This window comes from Daphnia carinata, chromosome 3, assembly GCF_022539665.2.
Source record: "Daphnia carinata strain CSIRO-1 chromosome 3, CSIRO_AGI_Dcar_HiC_V3, whole genome shotgun sequence".
Taxonomy (NCBI): domain Eukaryota; kingdom Metazoa; phylum Arthropoda; class Branchiopoda; order Diplostraca; family Daphniidae; genus Daphnia; species Daphnia carinata.
Window position 1 is genome coordinate 12,365,979 of NC_081333.1, and position 11,477 is coordinate 12,377,455.

The 11,477-nt window shown below is 43.1% G+C and overlaps 2 protein-coding genes across 5 annotated transcripts in view; one reads left to right on the forward strand and one right to left on the reverse strand.

Moving 5' to 3' along the window:
* LOC130698532 (uncharacterized) overlaps window positions 1-11,477 on the reverse strand; it is a 65,748-nt gene that overhangs the window by 8,406 nt on the left and 45,865 nt on the right. The window lies entirely within an intron of this gene.
* LOC130698503 (trafficking kinesin-binding protein milt-like) lies at window positions 2,103-11,094 on the forward strand. Of its 4 annotated transcripts, none has more exons than XM_057521166.2 (14): window positions 2,103-2,353; window positions 2,957-3,052; window positions 3,840-3,944; window positions 5,262-5,338; window positions 6,169-6,373; window positions 6,440-6,595; window positions 6,775-6,905; window positions 6,972-7,294; window positions 7,412-7,618; window positions 7,724-7,925; window positions 8,466-8,622; window positions 8,709-8,850; window positions 8,923-9,280; window positions 9,362-11,094. In XM_057521166.2, the coding sequence occupies exons 4-14, from the start codon at window positions 5,288-5,290 to the stop codon at window positions 9,734-9,736; spliced, it is 2,307 nt and encodes a 768-aa protein (XP_057377149.1). In that variant the 5' UTR covers window positions 2,103-2,353; window positions 2,957-3,052; window positions 3,840-3,944; window positions 5,262-5,287; the 3' UTR covers window positions 9,737-11,094. The 4 variants fall into 4 exon arrangements, with proteins under 4 accessions (XP_057377149.1, XP_057377150.1, XP_057377148.1 ...); XM_057521165.2 differs by having other exon boundaries at window positions 2,339-2,357; XM_057521167.2 differs by lacking the exon at window positions 2,957-3,052.

An 11,477-nucleotide genomic window follows, 5' to 3' on the forward strand; every position in this document is an offset into this window, starting at 1 on the left:
CAATGAATGATATTCGATGTCAGGGCGCAAAAAAAAAAATTTGCTTACAGCGAGCCTTGAGGTGAAAGCGAAATCAAAGGGTTCATTCTAATGTAGTGTTACCCTCGTTTTTGGCTGTGATCCACAGACGATGTGTTTGTCACTTCCGAGGCTTGATCAGTTCTAGAAGTGTGCTGTGCGTGACACTTGTAGTGTCTTGCTTGTCAATAGAATCGACCGCACGTGTGATGATCATCCAACGGGGAAATGGGCGTTCAGAATGAAATATCTGATTAAATTTCTGGTCACTGGTGATTTCATTATCGAGCTGGAATGCTTGGCTTCTTATGGCCCGTCTTCCGCCTGTCGATAGAAAAATCTATTTTATTACATGTGTATTGGCAGGAGTGAAAGTAGTCGCACTTTCAGAAGGAAACCCCTGCTTGACTAAACTATAAATTGTGCCCCGCATACGTCGCGTCTGGCCGCTAGGGCTTCCGCGCCGCACCGAAACATTTCATTCAGAACGTTTGTCGATATATATGGGAGAGAGGTACAAATCGATAACCTTATTTGAATCGTGTATACAGATCCTTGTGTATTGATGAAGACGGGCCTTGTCTAGTTTGCATCAAAGCCAGTTTCAAATATCCGATGACTTTGTGACCCCAAAAAGCACTTGACACGTTAGTTTATCATGAATAAAGTAATGAAGCTTTTCAAAAGTCTTCAACATAATTTTTTGATCTAATTTTTTTATCCGTTTTGTCAATTGGAATTTCAAGTATTGTAGCTTAGAAGATACCCGTATCCGTGACGAAGTCTTGGCAATTCGCCAAGCTAGTGTAGGTGTAATTAGGAATAGCTCCGACTAATCAATGTGCTAACTACTTTTGTTATCATCAGATCCGTAAAATTGTGTAACGTTTAGGCTTTGCGTTGAACTTTAATAATTGCGTTACATTTTTCTTTTGTAACGAATTTTTCGTTTTTTTGTGGTGATAAAATGTTCCAGCAGATGGCGTGTCGGCCATGCTCCCGGTTACCTAAAAAAAGCAAAAGCAGACGCTTTTTGTTAGTTCTGATCGCAAGGTGGAAAATAACTACATTGAAGATCGTGGAATTCTTAAATATTAAAGTAAAAAACAACAGCCAAATCCCTCTGATTATAACTAGGTAAGACAAACAATTTTCTAAGGTGTTCTCACTTACCCTTCCTCGTTCTTTGTTTACTCACAACGTTTATCAGGCTGCTGTAGATGATGAGACCGTGCTATAATGACTGCTATTCTATTTATCATAAAGGGCTCGATAACAGAAATATAGCTATGCACGAAAGGGTTTAGACTTATTTTAAAGATACCGCCAATATACTTGGCCCAAAGCAGATATTTGGACCTGCTTGCTACTGGGACTCGATTCACTCTAGGTTTGCCCTTAACTCTTCGAGGACATTATCAAGTCCACACTGATCGCTATTGCAAACTTGAATAACTAGCATATTGCTGTTATCCTTATTGCTTTTCAATGCATTCCTTTGTGCAGGTGCTGCACACCTGGATGAACAGGCAGGTTTTAGCTGGTTTTTCCCTGGTGTACACAACAAAGCTAGTTATTGATCCATTCGTATCAGCTTGAGGGCTTAGACAGTAGAAACTCATGCAACTTTCGCGAGTCATAGACCTTGGCCCGTAAAACGTGTTCTAGCAGAAACCACTACATGAACGATGTCCCCTCTGCCACACCCATTGTGCAGTAATTTAAATAGTTAATATCCGCCAATCCCTCTGGCGATGATACGTTCAATTCGTTTCCTGCAGAAATAGCTGTACGCGCGTGTGTGAATACTCTTCGTCTGTACGAAAAAAAGAACTTGTCACGTGACTTGGGAAACGTTCAACGGGTAGATGTACTCCCGCGACGTCACGAGGATAATTTTAACCGCATGGAAAGTCGCCATGAGGCACAGACTCTGTGGTGACGAGCACCGCAATTTATGTTGAAAGAGCTGTTACTTTCTCGTGCACGATGAATCAAGCATAGTTTCCTTCCAAATCTGTTTTGTCTTTTTTTCTATCGTAAATTTATTCATTTCTTTTTTCCCTTTCAACCATCGCAGATTTAAAAAAAAAGGATCAAGTGAAAGGCGAGGCGGAAGTACCGGCCCGCGTTGCTTGCTATCGCCGAGCAACACTCAGCAATCGGGTGTTGCGAGCCAACAAACTGGCCGCCCCTCAGGCTCAGACGGGCTGCACTGTTGCAAGAATTTCAGAACGGCCCGCCATATTGCCTCTCCATACGCCGGTGAGCGGTCGAGCGAAAGACCAAGTCGTCAATCGAACCAGCACGTTGGATTCAGACACGTCCAAGACCGGTAAGTTAATGCAACGTTCCCCCACTTCACGATCTCCTCTCCTTTTTGGATGCCCGCACTCTTTTTCCCAGCGCGAATATATGAGGTTAGTCAATAGCTAGCACGGCCCCACTTAAAAACGAAGCCTTTCACTCACGCGGTGTAACGAAAGTGGAACCGTTGTGATGCTGTAATGATATTCTGCGGCACGCTGATGCCTTTTACAACAAATAAAACTTTGTAAAAATGCGTGAGATCTATAGAAATTAGAGAAAACTTGAGATGCGGGTTGACCTGTGAAACTGTAGCTTTCTACGACTCATCTCGGAGAAAATGATGAGGCCATGGGGTTGCTGCGGTTGACGATTTTTGTTTGGCTTCGTAGTTGGCATCGAATGAGGGTTTTAAATAAAACTTATGTCGGGTTGTTTCGTTTGTGGGGGAGGGCTCAAGCTACCGGCACCATTGATCGCGCAAGCGTCCATTGTTTTTTGTTTTATTCTACTAAAAATAGAATCAAACAGTCGTTTAGTTCCGGAATCAATCGGCTTCGCATTAATGTTCTGCCGGCCTCGGGATTTGACATCGTCTACTCAACTCCCACTGTTTGATCTTTCTTTCTAGGTCTTCGCTGGTCGGCCTCCGCCGAGAACATCCACCCTGCCAAAGAGAAAATACCACTTTACACCCTACGAGCTGATTCTGCTGCTGCCCTCACCGGTAAAAAAAAAAAAGGCCTTTTTCACGTCACTAGTTGCATTATATTAAGAAGAAAAACAAAAAACATTGCCATGTTCAATCAGCCTACTTCTTCGTTACGCGTCAATGTCAATTGGTGATCGCCTATCCAGCACGCCCTGATTGATTCGCATCAGCGGAATCAATACCAATAAAGACAAATTTCTAAAAAGGAGGGGGGGGGAAGGACCCATCTGTCGACATGTCATTGATTAGAAGACTTGTAAATTGTGATAACCTGATTGTGGAACAAAATCAATGTCCAAACTAAGTACCCAGGCATTTACAGCAACGTCGTTTGATTTTTTGAAAGTCTTTAGGGTAGGATTTAATTTTGTATTTTATGAAACTCGATTTTGTGTGGATTCCGCTGCGCCCTTTCCATGGAATTTATAATTTCATTCTCACGCCAAACTTAATACCCTAAATTCTCTCATCTTCATAATTCATCATGAGCTTTTGAGTGGCATAAAGTCTCACGAACCACTTCCAGGGGTGGCCATTTCTCATTCGTTTTTCGTGACTGGAAAGTGGTTGTTTGTGTTTTGATACTAAACTCACGTGGTACAAGTGAACAACACTTGTTCTTTTGTTGCTAACCAAAGCTTAACGTTCGTTCATTTATGATTGTTAACATCGTTTTTTTTTTGCGTCTTATGAAATGTCTTTGTTTTGCGAGTCTTAATGGCACCAAAAAGAACGAGATAACACACACTGATAAAATTGATTTGCGATTACATTGCTGTCTCTGTTTTTTATCCCTCGATAGGTTATCATAATCAAAACTGGTACATCCCGCCACCATCGCAAAGGATTCCCACCATAACCGAAGATCTGACGCCAGAACAAACCAAGGAAACATTGAATTATTTCCGTAAGTACATAATCTCAGCTCACTTCATTTTTGTTCTTGTATTTGTTGTCTTTCATTACCCGATTTGCGTGTTAAGGGTATTTTTTTTTAATCATTAAGGTCACATTCATTTCTACGCCGTAAGTGTTTTTTTTATTGATAAAAGTTGAACTTGCTGAGTTTAGAAAAAAAAAAAAGAAAGAACCTGATTAAGCTAACCGGTTTTATGGATGGTAACAACAACAACACAACACAAGATCACATCCACCAAAAACAAAACGTGGATGCGGTCACGTAGACCAATGGTGGACAGGGGGGAGTGCGAGAAGTCTTGGCATTCTAATCACCGCCGGAAGGTGAAAGAGAATCCAGGTGAACGGTTCCAGGTACACGAGCAATATAAAGAAGGACGTCTTCACTATAAAGAAGTTGTTCCCTTAGCTTCTCCCTCTCTCACAACGCGAGTCTCAGCCAACCAAGTTGAGGGTGAAAGGCGCAAAGGGCATTGAGGAAAATTTTCTTGTAGGAAACAGTTCCCCAAAGAGTGTTGAACAACAAAGAGCCCCTAGAAGAGGAGGACGATGTTATATTTTTGAAGGGCGGAGAAATAACCTTGTGAACGTTGGACGTTTGTATCCGCTGCTTTTTGATGACTACACGATTCAACTAGCAAAACTGAAGCGAAGCGGTTGGTTTTCTCTTGGTCAGACGCTTGTCGGTCGATCACTCTCTGTTTGTGATTTCCTTTACTCCCGCGTTTTCTTCTCGTGAGGGAAACGATCGTGTTCAAAGAGAGTCAGTGGGTTTGTTTTTTTCGTATGTGTACCTGTTTTTTTTTGGTAACCAAAAAAAAAAAGAACAAGCGGAGGAGAGAAAGAGAGAAACTGTGGAAATGGGGAAAATAGAGAAGAAGAAGAATAAGAAAAACAATGGCTGTTTCGGCGGAACTAATTGCGTGCCGGTATTGCCGTCTCGGCGTACTGCGAGCAGCGGCCCAGTTCGTCCGCAGATCGCTTCGATCGAGCTCGGTTTCAGAGGGACCTCGAAGGTACCCGCCTTTCTTGTTTTGAATTTGGCGGCCGGTGTACGGTCGTCGCGAGTTACCATCGTCTGTCGATGGTCGTGCAGTCGAATCGGCGGAGCGATGTACGTCATCCACGCCGACGATGCCTTGGACTCGCTCATCGCCGACGTGCAAAGTCGAGGTGTGTTTGTTTGTTGCTTTCGTGTCAAGTTTGATCTGGAATAGTTTAGCCCACCCTCTCGTGTGTGTTTGGCAATATCACGTGTTCACCTTGTTTACGCAATTAACTCTTTCTTTCTGTTGATTGCATACAGTGCTATGCGGCGAGCGTCTCAGCCAAATGACGAAGACGTATAATGACGTCGCAGCGGTCACGCGCCTACTCGAAGAGGTAAGCGTGCGATTTTTGTTTTATTCCTAATTTCTGTGTATTCCTTGAATTGTCCAAATTAAAATAATTTGATGGTGAACGAGTGGGCAATGACGTGTCTTCTTTACCCGTGTAAATAACCTTGTAACGAGGCTTTAAAAAAAAAGCCGACATTGAGAACGTAATCAGCTTTTCCTCTTTGTGACCTCTAGTTTTTTTGTTTGCTCGTTGTTAGTGGGTTAATTAAAAAAAAAAAAAAGGAAATGTCGGACGAGACTTAAATGTATAACATCTAGAGCGTCAGTCACGCGGGGCTGGATCCGCGGCCGTTCGTACGTCGTTATAATCATCCCCCCTATCGAATTGGCCCTAGGCGTAGTGGTCGATTGTCGTTATCACGCAACTCTAGTGACCATTTTTTTTGTTGTTGTTTTCTGGGGGTCCTCGTTTATGATTATTGCGTTCGTTCTTCGCATTGTCAATTTTCCCCGTGACAACACGCCTCAGGCGTGTGAGTAGTTTCGAACGAATAAAAAAAAAACGATTGTTAAAGACCAAACGATTGTTCAAACTTATTCGAGAACTAGTCCCGCTCTGATGGTTTTATTTCTTGCGCTTCCATTTGGGGGGTAGATGACAGGTGGTCAAACGAGTTCATTTCCCCCCTTGAAAAAAAAAAACGTAAAAAAAAATTGTACCCCCCTCAGTGGTTGTTGTTTTCAATCTTGATTAAAACAACAAACATGGCGACTGCCGTGCAAGTGTCAGAAAAAAGCCTTTGCGATTCGTTGGTTGGTCACGATGTCAGCGTTGTCAGTTCGTTGATCATAATGGATGATTTGCTTGAGCAGAAGGAGAAGGACCTGGAGTTGGCCGCCCGAATCGGCCAGGGCCTACTGACCAGGAACAAGGCGCTTGAAGAGCGTTTGGTTGCCGTCGAAGGAGAACTGACGAATGCCCATGAAACAGTCACCCAATTGCGGCATGATCTCCTCCTCAAGGGCGAGCTCTTGCAGCTCTACAGCAACGATTTGGACGACAGCAGTCCGGAAGGCGGTAAGACAAGTTTTTTGCATTTTAATTCTCGTTAAAGCAATTTCAATTATTATTTAAAAAAAACAGTGAGAGCTTTCACAACTGACTTACTCCAACGTAAAGTTAAGGGATTGGAAGATGACAACCGCAAATTGCGGGCGGAAGCCTCCCAGCTGGCCAACGAGTCTTCGGAGACTGAACTTCGCGAAGAACAACTGCTGCACCAAGTCGTCGCTCAACTAGGTACAGTTACGCACATCACTAGGATCGCTGCTTTTCAATGTTTTCCCCACTGTGCTTTTCGTTAACGCATAATGATTAGCCACAGGAATGTTGCCCATTGGAACCAGCCGTTTATTTTTTGTTGTGAAGTATCGTTTCATTAATTTCTTTCCCGCCGCTTTATTTCCATATGCCACCAGCTGAAGCCAATAGCCACATCAAAAATCTGGATGAAGAACTGGCCAATAAGTATGATGAGACGAACAAACATCGCGAAGAGATTACCAGCTTGCTGGGCCAGCTGGTCAGCCAACGGCACAAAATTCGTGAGGTAAGAAAGACAAATGGCTATTTAATTCTGGTAAATTAAAAACTGATGTTTGCTTTTTTTTTCCAGCTGACACTAGAAAACGAGGACTTGACTATGCAATTGCACGTGGTGCGTGAATGCCAGAACGAACTGGCCGTCGAATTGTCTGAATACAAGGACAAGTATGCTGAGATCCTTGAATTGCTTCACGAAACGCAAGAGCAAGTGAAAGAGCAAAACAAGCGGAGTCTTCCTACTTCTCGCGGTTTGGCCGGCGCTTCTGCACCGCCCAGCAGAGCAACTTCACATTATCACCCGGATTCTTTGGCCTCGGAATTAGAACTCTCTTCACTCGGCTCGGAAAGTTGGCCATCCGAGATTAGTTCCACGCCGCAAACCCTCCCTTCTCGGTATTTTTATTTTCTCATTTTCCATGTGCTCTTCATCACTTTCGTGAGTTGGGGCAGACGTGAGACCTTGTTTATTCATTTTTGGAACGCTTTTTTTTTTGGGTTTTGCTGTCATAGGTTTCAATACCAGCGTGTTTTCGATACGGTCCGGTGCGCATCAATGGCTGGCGAGCCAAGGGTGCTAGCATCGACACCGACGACTGATGGGCCTCGAATGCCACCCCGGCTTGTGGTCAACACTCCGATAGCCGAAATCAGTCCGTCTTTCCAGAAGGCCCAATCTGTGCTAGAGAAACTGACAGCAACGTCGGAAACAGACTACCCGTAATGGATTTTCTTTTTCTATTTCTTGACGATGTGTGGCCTACATCGTCCAATGCTCTCCTTCTGTACAAATATAAACAAACAAACAAAAATTCGTGTCACCAGGGCGACTACGAAGGTGGGCGTACCAGGAACGCCGGGAACGGTCGATTTAACCCACGCACTACGTCGATTGGCACCCAAAACTACTGTTACTGGCCCATCTCACGATGGGCACGGTTGCAGGACGCCGGACAGTATCATGTCAACGGGAAGCCGATCTGGGTTTAGCAGCCTTAATTCTTTTCATTATCCAGAAAAGCTCAAGGTATACACACATTTGGTATGTAATTAAGTTGTCGTGACTCGAACTCTGCTCTTAACAACGTAACGACTCTTAATTGCGGACAGAATCCCTCTTTTTCAGCTACATTGATCCCGCCTTTCTTCGATGCCAATTGCTTTTTACCATGCTCGTACATCTTATTGTTTATGACCTCCGTTGGTCTCTTTTTCTCCATTTACACAACCAGGATAAGTGTGCAAAAACGCGTCGAAAAAAGAAACAGTAGGGAGGAGATAGTTCCATGTCGCTAAATTTTCCCTCGATTGCGGTACAATTTCTCTTTTTTCCATCTCGATAATGGCGTTGGTAATCGCTGTCAACTGGACCAAATGGGATTCGATTACGATCGAAATCTTTAAAACGCGTTTTCGTTGGCAGCTGTTAGATTTTTTTTTAGGACTGACGTGCGCACTGACACGAATATGAATAATGCCATTGACTTTTTCTCACGGTCGATGACGTGTAATTAGCTAATTTGTTTTATTCTCTATTCCCTTTTTTTTTTTATGTGTCTTGTATTAGATCATTAAACCGATGGAAGGTTCCATGACGCTGCATCACTGGTCTCGCTTGGCCACTCCGCACCTGGGCACGCTGTTGGAAGAGAGACCCGGTGTGGCGACGCGGGAAACCAAGTCGAAACAGATGGACGATTTCAACTATCAACGGGATTTCCTAGGTAAAAGTTGTTTTGCCTGCTTTCAAATGTTTTTTTTTTTTTTTTTTTTGTTACTCAATTAACCACCAAAGGGAAAATGTTTATAGAAATGTACAGTTTGTTTGACGTCGAAGAGGATGAGGAGATGGAAACGTTGCCCGGCAAAACGTTCGACACGTCCGCACCTGTTTACACGTTGACCAATTCCACAGCGACGCATCCCAACAATTTGACGAGCGTCACTTCATCGTAAGCCACATGTCAAACGCCCTTTTTAATGCGACAATCTATTTTGATAATCTTCTTTTTTGCTTTTGAAAGGATGCAAAGTGCTTATATGACGTCATCGGTCGATTATCCTAGTCTAAATCATTCAGTCAATTCGGTGCAGTCTGGCAATCGATCAGAATCCGTACCCACTTTACCCTCCCAACGCAGACTAGTCGAAGCCTTACATGAAAGAGGAGTTGGCCATTCGATCGTTGGGTGGAGTGGCCTGTCGACCCCCAACAACAGTCCGGGCTGTACGTCGCCAGATGGGTCATCCTCTCACTTTCTCCACGAAACGTGGGAATTCCTAGCCGAAGGAGCCAAAATGATAAGGCGGACGTTAACTGGCCAAGAAACGCCCCTCCCAGCTCGTCGTTGTGTTCCTCGCATTGCACGGAAAGAACTTGAGGTATTTGGAATGTGGCATATTTCATTCAAAAAGATAACAATAATAAATTCCCCCTTCTTTTGTTTTGCGATTTTTTTCAAGACCGTCTCGCGGATGCATTTGCTGGATAAGTTGGAGAAATTGGGTCTGGACGAAGTGAACCAATGCTTTACTCCTGTGTCTCCCACAACGCTGAGGGTCGCGTTAGAGAATTTGACGTACGCAACTGACGGCCATCGTGACGATACAGATGCTTGGCAGAGCAACAAAGACGGCGTTGCCAATAGTGCGGTGTTGGAATCGCGCAGTCCCATCCGCAGGAATTTGTCGAATTCCAGCGTGGAGAACATGCCCAGCCCGAAATTGAGCCCGATGCATCGATCGTCTTCTGTCGGTCTCAACATGATTTGTGATCTCGGCTCGCCTCCTAGCGTTGCATCCAACTTCGACATCCGTGCCAAGTTCCAAATCGTTTGACAACAACTTTGTTTGGTTCTTCATCCCGCCATGATGAAAAAAAAAACGCCGAAAGTCGACTACCGGATGTCTTTTGATATCGCGGACATTTACCGAGAAAGAGACAGAGAGGGTTCGACGAGAGTTGGGTTGGGAAATAAGGAAAGTTTCAGAAGAAAAAAATGAATGCGTAACAATCAGTCGTTTTTCTAATGGAGCATTTTTGCGATTTCCTTTTTTTTTTTTTTTTTTAGTCATTTATAAATATTGCGTTATGCACAAGGGAGGCAGAAAGCGAGATGGTAGTGAAAAGTCGTATTCAAATATCGATGATGACGTCGACTTTGGTGTTTGGTTACAAATGACGTGCCATCCGTTCCGGCGAAAATTAACTAGTTCATTTTTTTTTTAAGGAAAAGAAAAGCGTTAAATCGCAGAACTTTAAAACAGTATACATTTTTTTTTTTTTTCGTTTCCTTTTGCTTTGAACTTTTTTGGAAATTGGAGATTCGTGGGTAGCCAAAACGAGAGAAGATGTGCTGTAATCGGGTGGGGAGAACCGAATGGATATCGTCGACGGGCCAACATTAAATGAGGCAATTTGACAAGTGCCGTGAGCAGCTCAAGTTAAAAATTATTTTTCAATTTCCTGAAACAAATTTGGTGCTCTGTTTATGTCGTTACGTCATAACTGCCAGATGGGAGATCATTGCGTGTACCACACATTTTTCACTACGAGTTTAAAAAAAAAAAGAAACACGGAAAGGCAACAGATTGTGTATCCGGCATGCCAATTCGAGTGTCAACACCCTCGCAGCTGCCGGACGTGAATGTATGTGTGAAATCCTTTTTTTTTTTGTGAATGTCTGCCTCCTAGTATTTTTCCTAAATCACCATCGGATGAAATGGAGATTGCCAATCGTGTCATCGAATTAAAAAAAAAAAAAAAAACTAAAAAACACAAAAAAAAATACGTCATATTATAGTAGTGCTTATTTCTAATTCATTGATATTTGGACGTTTATGTTGCCTTCACATTTTTGTCGTTGTCTTGTCTGATGCGTCTTTTGTTGTAGATCTCGCTTTGTCGTGCTGCTATTTAATCTGGGGGATGAGGCTGTTGAAAATACCTTTGCCCCCCCCAACTAATAATTAAATAAAAAACTAAACTTAACCTACCCCCAACCCCGTATGTACATATAGCACCTCGAGCACAGGTTTATATATTTTTTACATTTCGTTCCCTTTATTTGCTCCCCCCGCCCCATGTTTATTAACATACCGATCTTATACGCGTTTGTGTTATGCTTTACATCCCCGCCCAATCCCCTTTTCGTCCTGCCATATTAAACAACAAATACAATGAACATTTTTTGCGATTTCTAAACATATCACTGCGCTGGATTGCGCATGTCCTTGGCCAATTTTCGGTGGACTGTACAATTTCAAAAAAGGAATTTTTTTAGCTGCACGTTACGTTTGAACATCCGGATTTGTGAGGAAATCTAAAAGCGGAACAACTCGTTACCTAAACTACCGTGACGTTTACCACTCACGGTTCAGGGAAAATGGCAATAATAAAACAAAATCATGCAAATAAAGCTTCGCAAAAAGAAAGAGGGGAAAATTCGCCGAGCAGAAAACGTGTAATTGTTTTTAACCCAAACCAAACTAATTGGCAAAACGATTGCGGTCCTCATTTTGGTTAGTTTCGGTTGTTTTGATTTTTTTTTTTTAAACCCACAAAAAAAGGGAGAAACCC

What these genes read in the sequence shown, in the direction of transcription:
- LOC130698503 (XM_057521164.2), top strand. Translation starts at nt 4,816, where the DNA reads ATGGGGAAAATAGAGAAGAAGAAGAATAAGAAAAACAATGGCTGTTTC. An exon ending in AACGGCACAAAATTCGTGAG is followed by an intron (nt 6,906 to 6,971) that starts GTAAGAAAGACA and finishes TTTTTTTTCCAG; the next exon opens with CTGACACTAGAAAACGAGGA. An exon ending in CCGCAAACCCTCCCTTCTCG is followed by an intron (nt 7,295 to 7,411) that starts GTATTTTTATTT and finishes TTGCTGTCATAG; the next exon opens with GTTTCAATACCAGCGTGTTT.